This window comes from Salmo salar, chromosome 19 (genome assembly GCF_965601325.2).
Source record: "Salmo salar chromosome 19, fSalSal1, whole genome shotgun sequence".
NCBI lineage: Eukaryota > Metazoa > Chordata > Actinopteri > Salmoniformes > Salmonidae > Salmo > Salmo salar.
This window is the reverse complement of record NC_138309.1, coordinates 1,562,420-1,587,877: the sequence shown is the minus strand read 5'-3', so window position 1 is coordinate 1,587,877 and position 25,458 is coordinate 1,562,420. Positions and strand designations below refer to the sequence as shown.

The 25,458-nt window shown below is 43.7% G+C and overlaps 1 protein-coding gene across 1 annotated transcript in view; it reads right to left on the bottom strand.

The window, feature by feature from the left end:
* The window catches only part of LOC106578257 (rhomboid-related protein 1), a 78,108-nt gene extending 57,513 nt beyond the window's left edge, over positions 1 to 20,595 (bottom strand). The window contains exons 1-2 of the mRNA XM_014156915.3: positions 20,125 to 20,595; positions 4,670 to 4,828 (exon numbers count right to left, since the gene is read on the bottom strand). Of these exons, the coding sequence (XP_014012390.1) occupies positions 4,670 to 4,828; positions 20,125 to 20,163 (198 nt within the window). The 5' untranslated portion in view covers positions 20,164 to 20,595. The remainder of the gene's footprint in view (positions 1 to 4,669; positions 4,829 to 20,124) is intronic.
* Between the last annotated feature and the right edge of the window lie 4,863 nt (positions 20,596 to 25,458).

Genomic DNA, 25,458 nt, shown 5'->3' with positions numbered 1-25,458 from the left:
TATTCTAAAAGCCTTATTTCATCATCAAGCTACACACGATACCCCATAATGACAGAGCTAAAACTGTTTTTTTTACATTTTAGCAAATGTATTGTCATGAATCTCCTGGTCGAGGATCAAAGGCCTCAGATCAGCTTGGTAAATAGCTGACAACAACCAGACCCTCTTACCCACAGAAGAGGAGAAGGGAGGGTGGGCCGGTTTTGACACCTTAACACTTGGTCATAAATTAGGCAGGAGGGGAATCTCTCCCTTTGCTCCTCAGTATTGGGAAAGGAATGTATTTTTTACAGAGACATTTTGCTGCCCAAAACTATAACACCCAAAGAGTGAACTTTGGAACAATATGTATAAGATAGGAATGTTAAGAATGGTCCATGGGGATCTAAAGAATAATCCTGTCATATTGCTTTTCATTTTGTGATGGCATTAAAAACTGTATAAGGAAAATACTGTAACTTAGGAAGGAAACACATTCAAGCTTTCAAGTTTCTATCCAATATGATGTTAATATAATATGAAGAACGATGAAACTATTTTTGTTAACATATTGATTTTGTTTTTCTAATGAGATAATGGTTTTTCACGCCCCTAATGAGGTCAGAAGAGCGTGTCAGTGTGATGGAACTGCGTTTCCGACCAGAGTGCTTAAAAGGATTCACTAAGAATTAACATATCAGACCAGCAGATGGACAGTGTGAGCTGAACATTACGAATGGTTGAAACTCTAAGACTCAACACGAGGTGAGAAGATAAGCTCATCTATCAGACCAGAAAAGCGTGGAGTGTTGGCCACATGTTGAAATGGTTAGAAACTCTGAAACTCAACACGAGTGAAGATAAAGACTAGCCCAGAACATTTCACAGTCTGCAGCTGTACATGTAAAGTGGTCTTGACTAGAACTTGACTATCTACCTGAGAAAGGAAGGAGAAGATCCCATCTCAGACAATCATTTGAGCATCTGAAGAAACATCCACTATAAACCAGAACAACTAAGAAGGACATTGTGACCTCTGGTGGACAACCAGAGCCTTACACTCATCAAGCCACTTCCATAGAAGGATCGATTGGTTTCAGAGAGACGAAGGACAAAGACATCTACACGTAAATACATTACATTCCTTACCCCAAATGGACGATGGATCGTGAGCAAAGTATTACTATTACTTTAAGGGTAGATTCCAAATGTACGTTAAGTTTGACTCTCTTTGTCTCTCCCTCTCTTTATCTACCCCTCCCTCTCCATGTGTGTAACAAGCTGTCATATCTTGTCAGTCCACTAGGGACTTTGTCTAAAGGAATTGTGAATGTGTATTCTGTGTTATTATTTAGTTAGTTAGTAAATAAATGATTAAATCAATTTGTGTAGTACTGAATAATCAGAAAGGCTGGGGTTCTTGTGGATTCAAGAAGTCTGCGACGTTCAGAATGAGACTGATGAGGTAATGATTAACAGGTGACGTATTGATGTAAGAGATATCTACATATCTTCTAGAGTTAATTCGGGAGATGGTAACTTGTTAAACAACTTTTCCCGTGGTGCCCAAAATTCCTAATGAGTTAATTGTTACATAATTAATTGAAATCAGCTGGCAATTAAACATAGTTGATTCGATAAATAACAGTCATCACGTTAATGAAAGTCCCGTCACGACATTATAAAAAAAAATACAGAAATACCTTATTTACAAAAGTATTTGTGGTTCCAAACGTCTTCTATTTAAGAATGATGTAGGCCACTGTGTTCTTGGGGAACTTCAATGCTGCGACATTTTTTTTTGTACCCTTCCCCGGATCTGTGCCTCGACACAATCCTGTCTCGGACCTCTACGGACAATTCCTTCGACCTCATAGCTTGGTTTTTGCTCTGACATGCAATGTCAACTGTGGGACTTATATAGATAGGTGTGTGCCTCCAATCAAGTTGTAGAAACATTTCATAGATGATCAATGGAAACAGAATGCACCTGAGCTCAATTTCGAGTCTCATGGCAAACGGTCTGAATACTTATGTAAATACGGTATTTCTGCATAACGTTTTTAATACATTTGCTAACATTTCCAAACACCTGTTTTTGCTTTGTAATTATGGGGTATTGTGCGTAGAATGATGAGAATTTTTTTAAATCGATTTTAGAACAAGGCTGTAATGGAACAAAATGTAGAAAAAGTCAGGGGGTCTGAATACTTTCCGAATGCACTATATGTAGAGTGTACAGTGAATAAACATGTGAAAACACACAGCACGAAAGAAACACTGTCACACATACACACTGCTCAATCTCCCTAGGCAAGGTTGTTCTATCTTCCTGTTCAAGTCTTAACTCAGGCTAGATGTTCACTGGATGTGCTACCTTGTCCCGGACCTGCTGTTTTGGACTCTCTCTCTACCGCATCTGCTGTCTTTAACTCTGAATGATCGGCTATGAAAAGCCAACAGACATTTACTCCTGAGATGCTGTCCTGTTGCACCCTCTACAACCACTGTGATTATTATTATCATCATCACGTGACCCTGCTGGTCATCTATGAACGTTTGAACATCTTGGCCATGTTGTTATAATCTCCACCCGGCACAGCCAGAAGAGGACTGGCCATCCCTCAGAGCCAGGTTCCTCTCTAGGTTTCTTCCTAGGTTCTGACCTTTCTAGGGAGTTTTTCCTAGCCACTGTGCTTCTACATCTGCATTGCTTGCTGTTTGGAGTTTTAGGCTGGGTTTCTGTACAGCACTTTGTGACATCGGCTGATGGAAAAAGTTCTTTATGAATAAATTTGATTGATTGAAATAAATTCGTTTGATGAGATAATATAATGGCAGTGGTGCAATTTCCAACAAAAAAATACCATTTAACATTTACATTTTAGTGTTAAACAAATCAAATTCTATTTTAGATTCTTCAAAGTAGCCACCATTTGTCTTGATGACAGCTTTGCACACTCTCAACCAGCTTCATGAAGAATATTTTCCAACAATCTTGAAGGAGTTATCACATATGTTGAGCACTTGTTGGCGCTTTTCCAACTCAACCCAAACCATCTCAATCGGGTTGAGGTTAGGTTTATTGTTGGAGTGCTGCATCAGATGACCTGGCCTCCATAGCCATAACCTTCCTTTATGGTTTTATCTTCAGGACCTAAACTGGAAATACTCAAGACAGACTAGTCTTGAGTCCGGTCTCGAGACCACATATTGAGTGTCTTGGTCTTGTCTTGGACTCGGATACATTTTGACTCGGTCTTGGGCAACGATAATTCAAAGATCATCATTTCTTCACGAGACCAGCGGAGCAGTAAACTCATAATTATCAACCCCAGTTCAGTCAACACATAAAACCGCTTCGCCAGGCCAAATACACACTTCTTTCATGCTACATTTATAAAGTATGCTTCCTACTTTACTCATAACTTTACTGTCCTTTACTTTTGTTGAAAAATATCCTCAAACCTTGTTGCACTTGTCAAAATGTTCTTGTTCCACTAGTAGGGGAGACTGGGGCAAATTTGAGAAAATGTAACATTTTTTTTACATATATTTGACACCAGTTTTGTTTAGTGATAATTTGTAGTGCTAAATTAATTTTTTACAAATTTGAATGGATTAAGAATCTATATCTTCGACTGAAATATTAACACTGAAATACTGTACATTTTGAGCTCTTATTATTGTGGTGATCTGACAATTACAATCATGGTTTTGACTCAGACTCGATTAGCTCCCGTCTTTGTCTTGGCTTGGTCTCACTTTAGGTGGTCTTGAACACAACACTGCAATGTCCTCCGTCACATTCTGTCAATGATGTCCCCCCTATAAATCTCCCTGGGGTGTATGATCACGTTGAGAAAAAATGGGTTCAATTAAAGGAGGATAATATCTGCAGAAGGGAGTAGTCGGAGGAAAGAGTATCACACCTTGGATGGATGGAGTAACAGAAGGAATAGACGTGAAGATCCATAAAGGGAAGAGTGGATGGTAGAAGGAGGAGAGTAAAGTAAAGGATGGGTTCAAATGTCAGCGAGAGCATCTGCATTGCTGATCACACACTAGAAGCGAGACCTGAAAATTTGAAATTCAAGCTTTCATTACAAACCATGAGCAACACAGTGGGAAAGAAGGGAAAATGTCAGGAATTGCATTGCGTTTAATTAATCCCGCTGCTTACACCGTATGCTGTGAGGAGGAGCAGACACATGCTCTGGTCTGTGGCTACACAGGGCTGAGAATCACCTCAGCCCCTTTAAAAGGCTTTGCATTAATTCATAATAGGAACACCAGGTCTAAACACAGACAGGTTAGGTAGAGAGGAATGAATAAGAATGATGTCTATGATCTCCTAGCAGCATCACAAGACTCAGAACCCTGCTCAGCAGAAGACATCGAGGCAAGGTTTTCTCCTCTGCTCCACCACCAGATAATACAGTACATTACGCTACAAGTGCATGATATTCTCATGCTATGAATTATGAGTTTGAATGTCTGTATGCGTGTGTGTGTGTGAGGCGCACTTGTGTGTTTGTGTGTATTATCATTAAATAATTTGAGTGTGCAAATCTAACCTTTCTCAAATAATTCTGTTGCGTGTGTGTGTACTATGCCTTCTTCTGTATGAATGTGCCTCTGTGTGTGTGTGTGTGCATGCTTCTGTGTGTGTACCCTTTCAGCCACTTACCAGCTCAATGAGCTCCTGGTAGCACACCTGTCCATCCTCGTTGTTCTGCACCAGGGCGAACAGCATGTCGAGTTTGGAGGGGTCCAGCTGCAGCTCATGGTGCTCCACCAAACTGGTGAAGTTCTCCACTGCGATGAAACCGGTGTTGTCTGGGTCCAGCTGGAAAACACAACACAACAAACACTCAGTACAGGCTGACCAGAATAGTGCTGCTGTTGATGATGATAGTAGTATTGCCTATTAGCAAGAATGGGCTCAATTCCATTTAAATTCACAGAATTTATTTTCATGGAAGATTTTTTAAATTCTTGTTATTTAAAAGGGAATTTACCTCATCCCTGAGTATTAGTGATTCTCTTTCTTTACCTCCCGTTATACATAATCATAATGCATCTTATGTGCTGTACTTTTTTAAAGCACATTGCACTCAATACGCTGCAGTGATTGTCACGACTTCTGCCGAAGTCGATGCCCCTCCTTGTTCGGGTGGTGCTCGGCGATCGATGTCACCGGTCTTCTAGCCACCATTGATCAGTTTTTCATTTTCCATTGGTTTTGTCTGGTCTCCTTATACACCTGTTTCTTATCCCAGTAATTACATGTTGTGTATTTAACCCTCTGTTTCCCCTCATATCCTTGTCGGTGATTGTTTGTTATGTTATGTACGTGTTGATTATGTATCGGTGTGCGACGGGTTATTGTTTACCCGGATTATTGAGTACGTTGGTTTTGGAGTTAGTTTAAAAAAAAAGAAATACTCAATTTTTAACCACTTTGGTTTCTCCTGCGCCTGACTTCCCTGCCACCTACATACACGGATTATGACAGTGATGTAGAGAGATACTGTATGAATGAATCTTCATGAGTGCATCAGTAATCACCTGGTCACACAAATTTCCTAGGTGGCAAAGGTAAAATCAAGTAAAATATTATTTGTCATATGCTTTGTAAACAGTCTCTCCCAACAGTGAGAGAATTTTTTTTAAATAATAGAAAGATAATGAGGAATAACTACACAATAACAATAACTTGGCTATATACACAGGGTACCAGTACCATGTCCGGATGGATATATAGTCATTTATTGGCGTAGTAACAAACCCCCACCTTGAAACCCATGCGACCCCCCCCCAGAAATGATCAGCCCCCTCAGCAACCTGCGCCACATCTAATTTTAACACACACACACTGTCCATGACAAAAACTGTTCACACCTCTCGTTAGCAGAGAGAATTTTGCAGTTTTAAAGCTAATTTCATGCAATTCTATACATTTTGCCATGTCTTGTGTGTTCATATGATAAAAACTGCTAATGTACCACCAAATTTCAAAATTGCACCTTCTGCATTCAACTATTACAATTCTCAACAGTAAATTAAAAGCCAGACAGGATCTTAAAAATATATACAATTTCATCCAGGAGGTCACCTATTGAGTAGGGCTGAACTATTCCATAGACAACAGTCGACAGCAGAGACACAACAGATGTAACAGTGTAGGTTCCGTCCCTCTCTTCGCCCCAACCCGGGCTCGAACCAGGGACCCTTGCACACATCAACAACTGACACCCATCGAAGCATCGTTACCCATCGCGCCACAAAAGCCGCAGCCCTTGCAACGCAAGGGGAAACCCTACTACAAGTCTCAGAGCGAGTGACGTCACTGATTGAAACGCTATTAGCGCGCACCACTGCTAACTAACTAGCCATTTCACATCGGTTACACAGACATGCCAGGACAATGGCGAGCAACAGAGCCAAGAGAGAAGAAAATGTCAATAAGAGCAGCATTAATTAAACCATATTGTCAGTGGGAACATTATTAGAAGAATCAGACGAGCCTTAGACAAAAATACAGCTGGCTTGTGTTCTGTTTTTATCTAATTAAATGGGCAGGCCTAAAGAAAATAACAGACTGGTAACAACAGGCATTGGCAGGACTGATAACAAAGATGGGCCAACAGGTCATTCTATTGGTACACCGTGATCTGTACGACTGAAATCCCACTGCTGACACCATATGTCATTGTACATACATTGTATTCTCTTTTTCTTTCATTTTGGAGTTAGTGAGTTGGGTTCTACTGCATTTGCATTTGTGGACAAATCATTGTGGTTTTCATGAATCACCACTCTCACTGTGAGGCCCCCATGGGTTATTACCGCTGATGCTTGCATGCCTCGGCCTCCCCGTAATTGATTTAAGCAGGGAGTGTCATAAAAATGCCAGAGTTTAGCAGTCTGAAATAGTGCCTGGTTAAAAATGGCCCATTAAGTATAGGGTGTGTATGTGTGTGTGGTGTACAGTGTCTGTGAGCCCGCATTCTAGTATGTTTTTGTGTTTGTACTGTATCTATCCATTGTCTCTTATTTATTTATTTATTTTATATTAGATTTAATTTGTTTGATGGCGCATTAATATCCTGTTCTAGTTTCTCTTTAGGCTGTCTAGCTGTGTCTTTACTGCATTTCTGTGTTTCATATAATGATAAAAGAGAGTTAACCAACAGCTCCTTGTTGCTCTAGGGCCGAAAAGTGGTCTTTCAGCAGTTGCATCACTCTGGAGTCACCCACAGTGTGTATCATGCTGGTCTGTGTAAATATAGGAGGAGGAGATCCGCTCGTTCTGAATATAGATGGCTCCATGACTCAGTAGGCAGAGGCCATTCCCTGGCTGCCTCAGGAGGGTAGAGTAGTTCTGTTAAACACTGAGCCTGCTAGTGCCAGTCTCTACTGTAGCAGTCTCAAGGTTTACAGCTCGCCAGCTCAACTCATGAACAAAGAAGATTCATCAGAAAATCCCTGGGAGTGTCTGATACAGTGTGTTTGTGTGTGTGTCGATCCCTCTCTCTTTGTGGAGTTCTTTTCCTCTGATTTCTGCAACGTTTACGGCTGTTTAATTGAACACAAGAAGCTCTTTAATTCCATTTCTACTGCTCACCCTCCCAAGGTCTCTTGTTACTTATTTATTAGTCAGGGGCGGGGTATTAGCAGTCAAATACTAGTGTGTTAGCTTTGAACATGGTTCGAGTCAGATGCTAGCATTTTTGCAGGGCCGGCTTTAGCCTTTTGGAGGCCCTAAGCGAGATTTGGTTGAGAGGCCCTCCACCTCGCAGCAAAACATTTTTGTGGACCCCCCTCTTGACGATGGGGAGACATATTTTTGTTTGAAAGTTGTACACATTTTGCTATGGGCGGAGAAAAATGTTGGCAGGTTTAAAAGCTATTTTCCTGCAATTCTACACATTTTGTAATGACTTATGCCATGTTAATATGATATCCGAGTGAGAATGACTAACAAAATCAAATGGAGCTCCCTGGAGGTCAGGGACCCTGGGCACGTGCCTTGCGTGCCCAGTCAGTATTCGGCCATGATTACTACAAGTTTAGATAGCTTGCTAGACTAACTACCAATCTAAAAATGGTTAGCGGACAGGGCTAATTGAGTGACTGTCAGTGACTGACATAAGAGAAAAACTGCTGATGCACAAACAAATTTTGAAATTGCACCTTGTGTGTTCTACTATTCTTACTCTCAGGATGGGGGCCTCCTAGCGGCCGGGGCCCTCCTAGCGGCCGGGGCCCTAAGTGACCGTTTATGTCGCTTATGCCTGGAACCGGCCCTGCATGTTTGCCATGTTGATGCAAGCAACCAAATGTTATCAGCCTTCTGAAATGGTAGGGAGCTAACAGCAAATACTGTAAATTCTTGTGTTTTCACAATCACAGACTTTGTTGTGAAGTCATTTTCCATCCCAACAGGCCCATACAAAAGTACACACACACACCGACACGAACACAAATACACACATGGACACACACACACATCAGTAATCTGAGCCATCTCCCTTCTCAGTCATCTCGCGAACATATCACACACTGAGTAATATTGGCTGAATGCCGGGGCCCCTCGCTGGCTGGGCCTGACAGTCTTGAGCTTGGGAAGTGGCTTCCTGAAATGCGGCTAAAGCAAATGCATGGATGAGAATGAACCAAGAAAGAAAAAATGTCCCAGATCTATTTTTACTTAATCCCCTTACTGTGTGTTCACAGAGGTTTGTTTAAACACAGCCTATTCTGCCCCTGGGGAGAGAAAGAAGGGTTGCAGATAAGGCCAACATTTTGCATAGGCTGAGTGTAGGGCGCTAGGATGATAGGATGGGGAGAGAGGGAGGGAGGGGTATGGATACATTTGCAAGAAAAAGTATGTGAACCCTTTGGAAATATGTGGATATCTGCATAAATTGGTCATACAATTTGGGTGACCCTCCTTTGGCATCAAAAACCTCAACCAAACATTTTCTGTAGTTGTGGATCAGACCTGCACGGTCAGGAGGAATTTTGGACCATTCCTCTTTACAAAATTGTTTCAGTTCAGCAATATTCTTGGAATGTTTGGTGTGAACTGCTCTTGAGGTCATGCCACAGCATCTCAATCGGGTTGAGGTCAGGACTGACTGGGCAACTCCAAAAGGCGTATTTTTTTTCTCTGTTGAAGCCATTCTGTTGTTGATTTACTTCTGTGATTTGTGCTGTTGTCCTGTTGCGTCACCCAACTTCTGTAGAGCTTCAATTGGCAGACAGATAGCCTAACACTCTCCTGCAAAATGGCTTGATAAACTTGGGAATTCCTTTTTCCGTTGATGATAGCAAGCTGTCCAGGGCCTGAGGCAGCCCCAAACCATGATGCTCCCTCCACCATACTTGGTGGAGGGAGCATCATGTGTGCTGTGCCTTTTTTTCTCCACACATAGTGTTGTGTTCCTTCCAAACAACTCAAAATATTTTGCCAGTAGCGCTGTGGAACATCAAGGTGCACTTGTGCAAACTTCAGACGTGCAGCAATGTTTTTTTTTGGACAGCAGTGGCTTCTTCCGTAGTATCCTCCCATGAACACCATTCTTGTTTAGTGTTTTACGTATCGTAGACTCGTCAACGGAGATGTTAGCATGTTCCAGAGATTTATGTATGTCTTCTGCTGACACTCTAGGATTCTTCTTAACCTCATTGAACATTCTGCACTGTGCTCTTGCAGTCATCTTTGCAGGACGGCCACTCCTAGGGAGAGTAGCAACAGTGTTGAATTTTTCTATTTATAGACAATGTCTTACCGTGGACTGATGAACATCAATGCTTTTAGTGATACTTTGTAACCCTTTCCAGCTTTATGCAAGTCAACAATTCTTAATCTTAGGTCTTCTGAGATCTCTTTTGTTCAAGGCATGGTTCACATCAGGCAATGCTCCCTGTGAATAGAAACTCAAATTTTGTGAGTGTTTTTTATAGGGCAAGGCAGCTCTAACCAAAATCTACAATCTCGTCTCATTGATTCGACTCCAGGTTAGTTGACTCCTGACTCCAATTAGCCTAGGGGTTCACATACTTTTTCCAACCTACACTGTGAATGTTTAAATTATGTATTCAATATAGACAAGAAAAATACAATAATATGTGTGTTATTAGTTTAAGCACACTATGTTTGTTTATTGTTTGTGAAGATCAGATCAAATTTGATGACCAATTTATGCAGAAATCCAGGTAATTCCAAAGGGTTCACATACTTTTTCTTGCCACTGTATATAGAGAGCGAGGAGAGCGAGAGAAATAGAGGAAAAGAGAGAACGTCAGAGACTGCTCAACCACTGTGTAGCATTCAGTCAGTCAGACGGCTCTAACACACTCCAACAGTCCAAGTCTATCAGAAGTCTGTGACACACTCCGGTGCTCTGCATCCACAGTTCCACACACAAGATTCTAATAGGATCCTCTCCACCATCTCTCACCCGGGCACACAGAGGAGCCACGAAGTCTGATCACTGTCTGGCCCCATATGTCATTGTCACATCGCCACGGTTACCATGTGGGGTTTTACACTGCAAATTGAACTGTAGCCTATACTGTAAATAGAGACAGTATTTGCCTAACCTTCTACTGGAAGGGTGTTACACAAGTACGGGAGCTGAGAATGAAGGTGAAGAAAGATTGGTCCTTGTTGGTAATTATGATGATTAACAATCAATACATTCAGTGAGGAAAACAGAGACGAATGAACGTTAGGTTATAAGCTTCACCTTTTTTTCTTAGTAAGGGTAGTGGGGTCCATGACTGTGTGTGTGTGTGTGTGTGTGTGTGTGTGTGTGTGTGTGTGTGTGTGTGTGTGTGTGTGTGTGTGTGTGTGTGTGTGTGTGTGTGTGTGTGTGTGTGGTGAGAATAATAATGCGTTGACAAGCCACATCGTCGCCATGGTTACGGGTTTCCTGTGTGTCACAGCTTTCCCATTTCCCTTTTACGAGGGGGGATTGAGAGAGGAGGGGGTAGAGAGCACTGGAGTAGGGAAAGAAGGACATAGATGGATGGAGAGATAATTAGAGGAATGGATAGAAGGATGGGCTGGTGAAAAAGGGATGATGAAAGAGGTGAGGGCTAAGGGGTCGGGGGGGGGGGGGGGGTGACAGCAGGACCTGCGGATGAAGAGGGTGAATGGGTTAACAAAAATAGAGAAAAACAAGATGGAGTGAAGAAAATAGGGTGGGAGCAAGTAGAAGGGGATGGATGAAGATAAGGGGATGAAATAGTGTGGAGGAGGAGGAGACGGCTGTGCTGACTGCAGGGGAAAGATCACGTCGTTAACCCTCAAGACTATTACCGTCAGCAGACAACCAGCCACTGAGGCTAACCCCAGAGCAGGTGTCACTTAACTGAGGCCAGCACTACAGTGGGAGGGGGAGGAAACCCTGACCTGGGAACCTTGGCCCTAAATAAAAAGGAAGCTTTGTTTGTCCACATTGCAAGATCTACATCCTCACATCCAGACTAAAATGGATGGGTCTGTGTGTGCCTACAGTACGTCACACAGCAAATCTAGGTACTTTCAGTAAGTATTTGTGCAGTACCTATCTATGTAGTAGTAAGAGTGTAGTACTGTAGTAGCATGAGTGTAGTAATGTAGCATTGTAGAAGTGTAGTAATATTTTAAGTAATGTAGTAGTATCAGAGTGGTGTAGTAGTGTTGTAGTATAAGCAGGGTAGTATAAGCAACGCTAGTACTTTTCAGACTGGGCTAGTAAAAATTGTGGTCTACTAGCCTGCTATGCCAGTGCCCAAAATCCTTAATTTCCATACCAGAGTACAAGGATAGCACGGTAGTAGTATACATGTAGCATCTGAGTATTGCTGTAGTATGAGAGTAGTATCAGTGTTGCAGTAATATTTGCGTGGCAGTGTATTACCATAGCGACAGCGTCTGAGCTAAGCAGTGAATCAGCTCCAGTGCCCCCAGGATCCACTGCTGTTCTTTGACAACTGGGCCCTCTAATTATTATACATCAGCAGCATTCTAGGCTACTGTGGCACTGACTGCAAGATGGTGTCAGTCAGGCCACGACAACAGCTCGCTCTCTCTCTCTCTCTCTCTCTAGTCTCTACTCTCGCTCTACACAGAGAGAGCAAAACTCCTTGATTCATGTCGAATCCATGACTACATTTTCTCCCTTTGACACACAGTCACACAAACAGCAGCAGGAGACATTTCTCAAATGCTATGCATGAAAAGCACCATGCTGATGGCATCAGACCTCGATGAAAGGGAAAATAAGAACCTCATCCTTGCTATGGTTGGCATATATACACGTCAAAACTGTATAACACTGTCCTCAGATCATCAGTCTTTATCTAGCAGGTGAAAATAGCTCTGATAAAGAGGGGAATTGCAAAGGAGATATTAATCAACTAACGATTGCATGGCTCAGTGATGGTGGAGCTCGAGCTTTGGCTGCCAATTTCCTTATTAAGTGTGAGTGTGTCTGTGTTTGTCAAGGCTAAGAGTATGAGTCTGAGTCTGAGTCAGTGAGTGTATGTGCCTGCATGGGACAGAAATAGCCTGAGCTCAGCGCTGCTACCTCCTGCAGACAAAGACTAATAAAACTCACTCGTGTAGCTACTCTCTCTCTCTCGTGCTGCAGTCTGATGTAGCAGCCCAATATGAGAGGTACATGCAACTAGCTACATGTAGCACAACTCCACTCATAGCCCTATATGAGTGAAAGGAGACTAGACCAACATGAACTCAACCTGCTGATCTAGGCCTACATGAATGTCTACACATCTGAGCCTATGAAAATATAGCCTTCAGAGATATTTTGAGGAGACAAGAACAACAAGTATCTCTTAGGGGAGAAAATATTGGTCTACTCTACTTTCAAGTTGAGGTCTGCCACACATTATGGATAAATAGATGTTGACATGCACACAACTTCGTTGCTTTCCCGGGCTAACATAAAGACAGTTTTTCTCCATTGAAACCAGACACATTAAAGCTAAAGAATTCCCTCTACCTGTGCACCTTCAATGAATTGCTCATAAATGATTCACTATGCATGCTCCTGCTCGAAAACTTTGAAAACCACCACCATGACCACAGGACATCCTTTTACCACATTGATATTCACACAATATTCCTTGGTGGCTTTTCACCTTCTTCTCATACATAAACACACACACACACACACACACACACACACACACACACACACAAATATTGAAAAAAAGGTAGGGTAAAACAAGCACGCACACACACCAGTTTGTATTGCTATCCTTGTGGCGACCAAAGAATTGATTCCCATCCAAAATCATATTTTCCCTAAACCTAACCATAACCCCTAACTTTGAAACTATACCTAACCACTAACCCTAACTTCTAACCTTAATTCCGTTCAACTGACGATGGGGTCAGCCTGCAGGCGCCCGGCCCGCCACAAGGAGTCGCAAGAGCTCGATGAGCCAAGTAAAGCCCCCCCGACCAAACCCTCCCCTAACCCAGATTACGCTGTGCCAATTGTACACTGTCCTATGGGACTCCCAGCCACGGCCGGTTGTGGCACAGCCCGGGAATGAACCCAGGTCTGTAGTAACGCATCTAGCACTACGATCCAGTGCTTTAGACCGCTGCGCCACTCGGGAGGCCCGGCCTAACCTTAATTCTAACCCTAATTGTATCCCAAACCCTAAACCTAACCCCTAAGCCTAAAAAATACATTTTCCTGGTTATCGGCAAAATGTTCTAACGTCCAAATTCTCCTTGTTTTACTATCCTTGTGAGAACTTCAGGTACCCACAAACGCACGCACCTCTAAGTCTGTTGATCAATGTGTTACTGATGGTCCACTCGTGACCCTTAGACCCTGCAGCAGATAATCGATGCCTCCCTCTCGGTGCCCAATCTGTCAATCAGCCAAATCCCCAGCTGGTGCCACAGAACAGTGGATTGGTCCAGCCAGCCAATAACGTGAATGAGGGATGAGGGGGTGGCACGATGCACATTAGACATTGATACGATGCACATTAGACATTGATAAAAAAAACCATTAAAGTAGTCTTTGATTTAACTAGCAAAACGCTTTAAATACTAAAACTGAAAAAATTGAAAAATGTTCAAAGTTGAATAAATGCTTCCTGAGAGACCTGAAAAGAGTGCTTGAGGCTGTAGCCTGTGCTGGACAATGGTGGAAAAAAGTACCCAGTTGTCATACTTGAGTAAAAGTAAAGACACCTTAATAGAAAATGACTCAAGTAAAAGTGAAAGTCAAATACTACTTGAGTAAGGTCTAAAAGGATTTGGTTTTAAATATACTTAAGTATCAAAACTAAATGTAATTGCTAAAATATAACGCTACAATATATAACTTTTTCAGTGGCCTGACCAAATTCATATAGAAATGTGAGTTATAGACCTTTAATTCCAGTTGAAGGCAAGTCTAAGAAATGTGTCCTATTTCTATGCTTCCCGTTCTGAAATTTAGTTTTTGCGTCATTTACACCAGCTTCTAACTGCTGAATATACAATATTTTTGGTTATGGAAAATATACTTCACAGCGGTTTAGATGGAATAATGATTTTCTACACAATGACTGCTTGTTTTGTCACATAAACCGAAATTAGGCGAACTATTAGAATTTTAGTAACCAGGAAATGGCAGAACGATTTCTGCATAGTGCATCTTTAAGTATCAAATGTAAAAAAATATATATAATAACCCAATTCCTTATATAAAGCAAACCAGACAGCACCATTTTCTTGTTTTTTTACATTTATGGATACCCAGCGGCACACTCCAACAGTCAGACATAATTTACAAACGAAACATGTTTGTTGATTGAGTCCGCCAGATCAGAGGCAGTAGGGATGACCAGGGATGTTCTCTTGATAAGTGTGATTTGGACCATTTTCTTGTCCTGCAAGGCATTCAAAATGTAACGAGTACTTCGGGTGTCAGGGAAAATGTATGGAGTAAAAAGTACATTATTTTCTTTAGGAATGTAGTTAAGTAAAAGTAGTCACAAATATAAATAGTAAAGTAAATTACAGATACCCCCAAAAACTAAGTACTTTACACCACTGGTGCTGGATCTTGATACTGCAAAGCACAGCATTGCCCCTGGGTTGTTATGTAACCAAGAGGAAAATCTGTCAATATGTCTGAGATACACAAGGAATAGGAAAAATACCAGACACCTAGACAGACCTATGGCACACAACAACATAGGTACAAGCTAGTGCCCAGATGATTGCCCTACTGACTACAGTAAAATCATCAGGTTAGGACCAACCATCTACAGATAAATTACCCCGTGACCACTGCTTCCTACAATCCATTCATTCACACTAAATCTATTTCATCCAGAGTTTAACCATTCATTCCTATCACTGCTGCACAGGTAAACCAGGAAAACATGCCATTTCCACCTCTACAAACTGTGACACATGATCTGACCTTTTTTAATTTTGTACATAATGTTGATGCTACCGTCTCTTACGACCAAAAAGAGATTCTGGATATCAGAACAGCGATTACTCACCTCGAACTAGACAAAGATTTTTTATTTAATGAGTGACAAGAAGGATATAATGTTGCTCCCATACAAGGCCCATGGCATGAAGAAAATAAGGAAATAAATACAGGGGGCAGAGATCATGTTGCCTTGTGAGAATTCGTTGGCGAGTGGGTAACCCGCCTCTACCATCCGTTCTATTGGCCAACGTGCAATCACTGGAGAATAAACTGGATTAGCTCCGTTCGAGACTATCCTACCAACGAGATATTAAAAACTGTAATAGTTTATGTTTCACCAAGTTGTGGCTGAACGACGACACAGATAATATACATTTGGCTGGGTTTTCCGTGCATCGGCAGGACAGAACAGCTACATCCGGTAAGACGAGGGGTGAGGGTGTGAGTCTATTTGTCAATAACAGCTGGTGCGCGATGTCTAATATTAAGGTAGTCTCGAGGTATTGCTCGCCAGAGGCAGAGTACTCAAGACCACCTTTACTCCACACACATAGACGCGTACAAGGCTCTCCCTCGCCCTCCATTTGGAAAATCTGACCATAATTCTATCCTCCTGATTCTGGCGTACAAGAAAAAACTTAAGCAGGAAGTACTAGTGACTAGCTCAATACAGAAGTGGTCAGATGACACGGATGCTACGCTACAGGATTGTTTTGCTAGCACAGACTGGAATATGTTCCAGGATTCATCCAATGTCATTGAGGAGTATACCAACTCAGTCACTGGCTTCATCAATAAGTGAATTGATCACGTTGCCCCGACAGTGATTGTACATACATATCCAAACCAGAAGCCATGGATTACAGGCAACATCCGCACCGAGCTAAAGGCTAGAGCTGCCGCTTTCAAAGAGCGGGACACTAATCCGGAGGCTTATAAGAAATCCCGCTATGCCCTCAGACGAACCTTCAAACAGGCAAAGCGTCAATACAGGACTAAGATTGAATCCTACTACACCAGCTCTGACGGTCGTCGGATGTGGCAAGGCTTGCAAACTATTACACCCTACAAAGGGAAACCCAGCTGCGAGCTGCCCAGTGCCTTGCGCCTACCAGATGGGATAAATGCCTTATTTGATCGCTTCGAGGCCAGCAACAGTGAAGCATGCATGAGAGAACCAGCTGTTCATCACGCACTCCGTAGCCGATATGAGCAAGACCTTTTAACAAGTCAATATTCACAAGGCCGCAGAGTCAAATGGATTACCAGGACATGTACTAAGAGCATGCACGGACCAACTGTCTTCACTGACATTTTCAACCTCTCCCTGACCGAGTCTGTAATACCTACATGTTTCAAGCAGACCACCATAGTCCCTGTGCCCAAGAAAGCGAAGGTAACCTGCCTAAATGACTACCGCGCTGTAGCACTTACGTCGGTAGCCATAACGTGCTTTGAAAGGCTAGTCATGGCTCACATCAACACCTTCATCCTGGAAACCCTAGACACACTCCAATTCGCAAAGCACCCCAACAGATCCACAGATGACACAACCTCAATCGCACTCCACGCAGAGCTTTCCCACCTGGAAAAAAGGAACACTTACAGTACCAGTCAAAAGTTGACACACCTATTCATTCAAGGGTTTTCTTTATTTTGACTATTTCCTACACTGTAGAATAAAAGTGAAGACATCAAAACTATGGAATAACACATATGGAATCATGTAGTACCCAAAAAAGTGTTAAACAAATCAAAATATATTTTAGATTTTAGATTCTTCAAAGTAGCCACCATTTGTCTTGATGACAGCTTTGCACACTCATGGCATTCTCTTAACCAGCTTCATTAAGAATATTTTTCCAACAATCTTGAAGGAGTTACCACATATGTTGAGCACTTGTTGGCTGCTTTTCCACCTCATCCCAAACCATCTCAATTGGGTTGAGGTTGGGTGATTGTGGAGGCCAGGTCATCTGATGCAGCACTTCATCAATCTCCTTCTTGGTCAAATAGCCCTTACACAGCCTAGAGGTATGTTTTGGGTCATTGTTCTTTTGAAAAACAAATGATAGTCCCACTAAGCCCAAACCAGATGGGATGGCGTATCCCTGCAGAATGCTGTGGTAGCCATGCTGGTTAAGGGTGCCTTAAATTCTAAATAAATCACAGACAGTGTCACCATCAAAGCACCCCCACACCACCTCCTCCATACCTCACAGTGGGAACCACACATGCGGAGATCATCCGTTCACCTACTCTGCGTCTCACAAAGACACGGAGGTTGGAACAAAAATCTCAAATTTGGACATATCAGGCAAAAGGACAGATTTCCACTGGTCTAATGTTCATTGCTCGTGTTTATTGGCCCATCAAGTCTCTTCTTATTATTGGTGTCCTTTAGTAGTGGTTTCTTTGCAGCTATTCAACCATGAAGGCCTGATTCACGCAGTCGCCTTTGAACAGTTGATGTTGAGATGTGTCGGTTACTTATTTGGGCTGCAATCTGAGGTGCAGTTAACTCTAATGACCTTATCCTCTGCAGCAGAGATAACTCTGGGTCTTCTTTTCCTGTGGCGATCATGAGAGCCAGTTTCATCACAGCACTTGAGGGTATTTGCGTTGAAGAAACTTTAAAAGTTCTTGACATTTTCCGTATTGACTGACCTTCATGTCTTAAAGTAATGATGGACTGTCGTTTCTCTTTGCTTATTTGAACTGTTCTTGCCATAATATGGACTTGGTCTTTAACCAAATAGGGCTATCTTCTGTATACCCCCCCTACCTTGTCACAACACAACCGATTGGCTCAAACGCATTAAGGAAAGAAATTCCACAAATTAACTTTTAACAAGGCACACCTGTTAATTGAAATGCATTCCAGGTGACTACCTCATGAAGCTGGTTGAAAGAATGCCAAGAGTGTGCAAAGCTGTCATCAAGGCAAAGGGTGGCTACTTTGAAGAATCTCAAACATAAAACCTATTTTGATTTGTTGAACACTTTTTTGGTTATTACATGATTCCATATGTGTTATTTCATAGTTCGATGTCTTCACTATTATTCTACAATGTAGAAAATAGTAAAAATAAAGAAAAACCCTTGAATGAGTAGGTGTGTCCAAACTTTTGACTGGTACTGTGCATGAGAATGCTGTTCATTGACTACAGCTCAGCGTTCAACACAATAGTGCCCACAAAGCTCATCACTAAGCTAAGGACCCTGGGACTAAACACCTCCCTATGCAACTGGATCCTGGACTTCCAGGTGGTAAGGGTAGGCAACAACACATGATACGCTGATCTTGAACATGGGGGCCCCTCTGGGGTGCGTGCTTAGTCCTCCCCTGTACTCTCTGTTCACCCACAACTGTGTGGCCAAGCAAGACCATCATTAAGTTTGCTGACGACAGGGCCTCCCGACTGGCGCAGTGGTCTAAGGCACTGGATCGCAGTTAATGGCTGTGCCACTAGAGATCCTGGTTTGAGTCCAGGCTTTATCGCAGCCGGCCGCGACCGGGAGACCCATGGGGCGGCGCACAATTGGCCCAGCGTCGCCTGGTTTAGGGGAGGGTTTGGCCAGCAGGGTTGTCCTTGTCCCATTGCCCTCTAGCGACTCCTGTGGCAGGCTGGGCGTATGCACGCTGGCACAGTCGCCAGGTGTACGGTGTTTCCACTGACACATTGGTGTGGATGGCTTTCGGGTTAAATGGGCATTGTGTCAAGAAGCAGTGCGGCTTGGTTGGGTCGTGCTTCGGAGGACGCAAGGCTCTCGACCTTCGCCTCTCTCAAGTCCGTACGGGAGTTGCAGCGATGAGACAAGCCTGTAACTACCAATTGGATACCACAAAATTGGCGAGAAAAATGGGTAAAAGTATAAAAAAAAAGCTTCCTGACATCCAGGACCTATATACTAGGCGGTGTCAGAGGAAGGGCCCAAAAAATGGTCAATACTTCAGTCACCCAAGTCACCCATGGCAAGCGGTACCGGAGCGCCAAGTCCAGGTCCAAAAGACTCCTTAACAGCTTCAACCCCCAAGCCATAAGACTGCTGAACAATTAATCAAATGGCCACAGGGACTACTTGCATTGACACCCCCCCCCTTTGCTTTTACACTGCTGCTACTTGCTGTGTATTATCACTTTACCCCTACCTACATGTACAAATGACCTCGACTAACCTGTACCGATGCACATCGACTCGGTATCGACTCGGTTATTTTGTGTTATTTAAATAAATAAAAATATTTAGTAAATATTTTATTAAGACTATTTTATTAAAACTGCATTGTTGGTTAAGGGCTTGTAAGTAAGCATTTCATGGTAAGGTTTGTATTCGGCGCATGTGACAAAATTTGATTTGATGCCGACATCAAATTTTATTTGTCACATGCGCCGAATACAACAGGTGTAGGTAGACCTTACCATGAAATGCTTACAAGCCCTTAACCAACAACGCAATTCAATAAATAAAGTCAATAATTACTAAATAAAATAAAGTAAACATTTTTTTTTAAAGTAACACAATACCACATGCCCCTTCCCCCCTCCCCTAGCAGCAGTTCTAACACCTGCCTCTTGTCTTTCATCCCTAGATAGAAAGAGTGCGGCTGGCTGCTGGCAGGAGACGGTAACCATAGAAACCTCCCGCCGCTGCTTTGCTCGCTTACCTGCTCTTGTATGAGCTGAAACAGGGAGCTTCTATCCATATACTGGCCAGGGAGTTGAGAGGACCCGCCGAGGACAAGGGCATAGGGAGGAGCAAGCAGGCTGCCGGTGGTGGTTGGGGAGAAGGGGACGGGGAGTGGGGTTGGGGGAGGTAGGAGCGGGTGACTAAATCGTAGCGTCAGCCCCCTCCACTACACGACACGGCTACGTCCCCTGCTCAAAGGATGGAGAAACCCGGCTAGCTTGATTCCTGGTGGCCCCTTGCTCTCCTGTTAGCGCCGTGGCTAACTAGCGTGGTAATCTGCAGCGTCTGTAGTGGTGGCAGGGTATTCTGTGGTGCAAGTGTTGTGTGGAAAGGAGGCAGCCCAGCAAAACAAGCAAACAGCAGATTCAGCAGCTCTCATTCACTCACTCTCCTCGCTAACCTCTGCCCTGCAGCACTGACTGCTCCCTCTTTCCTCTCTCCTCTCCTCACTGACACTGCACTGCCTGCATACCAATGAGGCTGGGGAGGGAGGTGGCTCCTCTCGGCCAATGGGAACCGGAACAGGAGGGGCAACTGGCTGCAGCTCATTTCCACACTGCAAGGAGGGCGTCTTGAAGAGGAAGAGAAGATGAGCTCCACTGCGGCTGTGTGCCTACCACAGCCTCAGATAGGGATGCACGTAGGCACATCTAACACACATACACACGGATAGAGAGAGAGAGAGAAAACACTGAAGCTACTAGTGAACAGACTGAATATATGCATACATGTACAGTACATGCAGGCCTATCACACATTGTAACAGAAACAGGAATATACATCACTCTCGGATGCACACAGGAACCACACAAATATTACACTAAAGCACACTTACAGAACCATGACGAAATACCCTTCCTGTGTACCCCTTTACGCTGATCATACACACGAAGACATATTGTAGCACATGCAATCATACACACACATGCATGCATTATTGACAGAGACAGTTTGGATGGCATACCAATTCCACCGCCATGGTATCGCATAAATGACTACAACTGCAATAACATTTGGGAAAAAATCCCTGGTGTACAATTGATCATTATAAGTAAAACCAGTACAAAGCCTTTATGTTAATCCCATGCATAATTAATGTAAATTACGAAGAAACTGGTGTATGGGGACCTGAACATAAGGTCAGAACATCAGATTCTTGAATGGCGTCTCGTAACCCCTGGTGTGGGCAGCCCTGGTAGGAGCAGTGCCATTACCAGACCTATTTCCTTAGAAGAGAACACATTATTATTCCATATGCATGTATATGTAACCGATGTGAAATGGCTAGTTAGTTAGCGGTGGTGCGCGCTAATAGCGTTTCAATCGGTGACGTCACTCGCTCTGAGACTTGAAGTAGGGTTGCCCCTTGCGTTGCAAGGGCCGCGGCTTTTGTGGCGCGATGGGTAACGATGCTTCGTGGGGTGTCAGTTGTTGATGTGTGCAAGGGTCCCTGGTTCGAGCCCAGGCTGGGGCGAAGAGAGGGACGGAACCTACACTGTTACATTGGTGCCGTGACCCGGATCATTGGTTGCTGCGGAAAAGGAGGAGGTCAAAGGGGGGGTGAGTGTAACCGATGTGAAATGGCTAGTTAGTTAGCGGTGGTGCGCGCTAATAGCGTTTCAATTGGTGACGTCACTCGCTCTGAGACTTGAAGTAGGGTTGCCCCTTGCGTTGCAAGGGCCGCGGCTTTTGTGGCGCGATGGGTAACGATGCTTCGTGGGGTGTCAGTTGTTGATGTGTGCAAGGGTCCCTGGTTCGAGCCCAGGTTGGGGCGAAGAGAGGGACGGAACCTACACTGTTACATATACATCATAACCACTTCTCTTAAGGACATTACATTACATTTACATTACATTTAAGTCATTTAGCAGACGCTCTTATCCAGAGCGACTTACAAAATGGTGCATTCACCTTATGATATCCAGTGGAACAACCACTTTACAATAGTGCATCTAAATCTTTTAAGGGGGGGGGGGGGGGGTTAGAAGGATTACTTTATCCTATCCTAGGTATTCCTTAAAGAGGTGGGGTTTCAGGTGTCTCCGGAAGGTGGTGATTGACTCCGCTGTCCTGGCGTCGTGAGGGAGCTTGTTCCACCATTGGGGTGCCAGAGCAGCGAACAGTTTTGACTGGGCTGAGCGGGAACTGTGCTTCCTCAGAGGTAGGGGGGCCAGCAGGCCAGTGGTGGATGAACGCAGTGCCCTTATTTGGGTGTAGGGCCTGATCAGAGCCTGAAGGTATGGAGGTGCCGTTCCCTTCACAGCTCCGTAGGCAATCACCATGGTCTTGTAGCGGATGCGAGCTTCAACTGGAAGCCAGTGGAGAGAGCGGAGGAGCGGGGTGACGTGAGAGAACTTGGGAAGGTTGAACACCAGATGGGCTGCGGCGTTCTGGATGAGTTGTAGGGGTTTAATGGCACAGGCCGGGAGCCCAGCCAACAGCGAGTTGCAGTAATCCAGATGGGAGATGACAAGTGCCTGGATTAGGACCTGCGCCGCTTCCTGTGTGAGGCAGGGTCGTACTCTGCGAATGTTGTAGAGCATGAACCTACAGTATCGGGTCACCGCCTTGATGTTAGTGGAGAACGACAGGGTGTTGTCCAGGATCACGCCAAGGTTCTTAGCACTCTGGGAGGAGGACACAAGGGAGTTGTCAACCGTGATGGCGAGATCATGGAACGGGCAGTCCTTCCCCGGGAGGAAGAGCAGCTCCGTCTTGCCGAGGTTCAGCTTGAGCTGGTGATCCGTCATCCACACTGATATGTCTGATAGACATGCAGAGATGCGATTCGCCGCCTGGTTATCAGAAGGGGGAAAGGAGAAGATTAATTGTGTGTCGTCTGCATAGCAATGATAGGAGAGACCATGTGAGGATATGACAGAGCCAAGTGACTTGGTGTATAGCGAGAATAGGAGAGGGCCTAGAACAGAGCCCTGGGGGACACCAGTGGTGAGAGCGCATGGTGCGGAGACAGATTCTCGCCACGCCACCTGGTAGGAGCGACCTGTCAGGTAGGACGCAATCCAAGCGTGGGCCGCGCCGGAGATGCCCAACTCGGAGAGGACAATGAGGATGGCTGGGGATACAGTAAATCCTGCTTCATAAAGTGAGCTGGTGTATTCGCTCCAATTGAAAGCTGTAGTAAGGTTGCTGTGGCTCAGCTATGACCTGACAGTGTATGAGGCCATCAATGTGTGACAACAGGTCAGGATCCCCTCTCCGTCTAGTCCACTGTCCCCTCTCAGATCCAGTGCCAACTCCCAGGTTCTATGATGCTCTGCCTCTGGCCCAGTGACAAGACAGATGCTCTCTGTCTGTTTGTCTCATAATTGCACCACACACTGTGACTCTCCAGGTCTTGGTGAATACAGTATCAGTCAAAAGTTTGGACACACCTACTCATTCAAGGTCTTCTTTATTTTTACTATTTTCTACATTGTAGAATAATAGTGAACACATCAAACTCATGAAATAACACATATGGAATCATGTAGTAAGCAAAAAAGTGTTAAACAAATATATTTTATATTATTCAAAGTAGCCACCCTTTGCCTTGATGACAGCTATGCACACTCTTGGTACTCCCTCAACTAGCTTCATGAGGTAATCACCTGGAATGCATTTCAATTAACAGGTGTGCCTTCAAGTGCAGTCGCAAAAACCATCAAGCGATATGACGAAACTGGCTCTCATGAGGACCGCCACAGGAAAGGAAGACCCAGAGTTACCTCTGCCGCATGAGGATAAGTTCATTAGAGTTAACTGCACCTCAGATTGCAGCCCAAATAAATGCTTCAGATTTCAAGTAACAGACACATCTCAACATCAACTGTTCAGAGGAGACTGCGTGAATCAGGCCTTCATGGTCAAATTGCTGCAAAGAAACCACTACTAAACAACACCAATAAGAAGAGGAGACTTGCTTGGGCCAATAAACACCAGCAATGGACATTAGACCGGTGGAAATCTGTCCTTTTGCCTGATAAACAAAAATCTCAAATTTGGACTTATAACCGTGTATCTTTGTGAGACGCAGAGTAGGTGAACGGATGATCTCCGCATGTGTGGTTCCCAACGTGAAGTATGGAGGAGGTGGTGTGATGGCGCTTTGCTGGTGACACTGTCAGTGATTTAAAAAAATGTAAGGCACACTTAACCAGTATGGCTACCACGGCATTGTACAGCGATACGCCATCCTATCTGATTAGCTCTTAGTGGGACTATCATTTGTTTTTCAACAGGACAATGACCCAACACACCTCCAGCCTTGTAAGGGCTATTTGACCAAGAAGGAGATTGATGGAGTGCTGCATCAGATGACCTGGCCTCCACAATCATCCGACCCTCAACCCAGTTGAGATGGTTTGGAATGAGTTGGACCGCAAAGTGAAGGAAAATCAGCCAACAAGTGCTCAGCATATGTGGGAACTGTTGGAAAAGCATTCCAGGTGAAGCTGGTTGAGAGAATGCCAAGAGTTTGCAAAGTTGTCATGAAGGCAAAGGGTGGCTACTTTGAAGAATCTCAAATAGATAATATATTTTGATTTGTTTAACACTTTTTTGGTTTTAACATGATTCCATATGTGTTATTTCATAGTTATGATGTCTTCACTATTATTCTACAATGTAGAAAATAGTTAAAAAAAAAAGAAAAAACCTTGAACGAATAGGTGTGTCCAAACTTCTGACTGGTACTGTACAGTAGATAATGGTTGACCATCTCGCCTTCAGATGTCCGGCAATGGTAAGTGGGCAGTGTGGGGAATCACCCGTATGATGAAAATGACAGCCAAATTAATCGGGTCACTATGTGACATAGTTTTAGTCCAAAGTGCTCTATTTTATGCAATGTCCAGGGATGAATATGGAGGGAGAGAGAGATATTAGGAGAGAGATAGGATGCAGTAGAGGAGAGTGAAACCAAGGGAAAGAGAAAAGAACCAAGGGAGAGAGTGAGATGAGAATGGGGGGGAAGATTAGAAAGTGAAAACAAGTGAAAGAAAGTGAGAGAGGGGGAGGAAGAGCACAAACAGATGAGAGATTGAGCTCACATTCTTGCAGCATAAAGTGCATTGAAGTTATTCTTTACAGGATGAAGAATTGCCTATGGTTGAGAGGTTTTGCCACCACCCAGATTTAGACATGGAATATGTGTTGCTCTGTAACATCTCTGTAATGTTCAAGTCCCAAATGACGTGCTGAACTGTTAAGAATATCATGCTACGTTTCAACATTTTGGTGTCAGGCCAAAGAGGTTTGTTTAGTGAGTTGAATCAAGTCTCACTCCTTCTTTCCGCCAATTTAAAGGCGC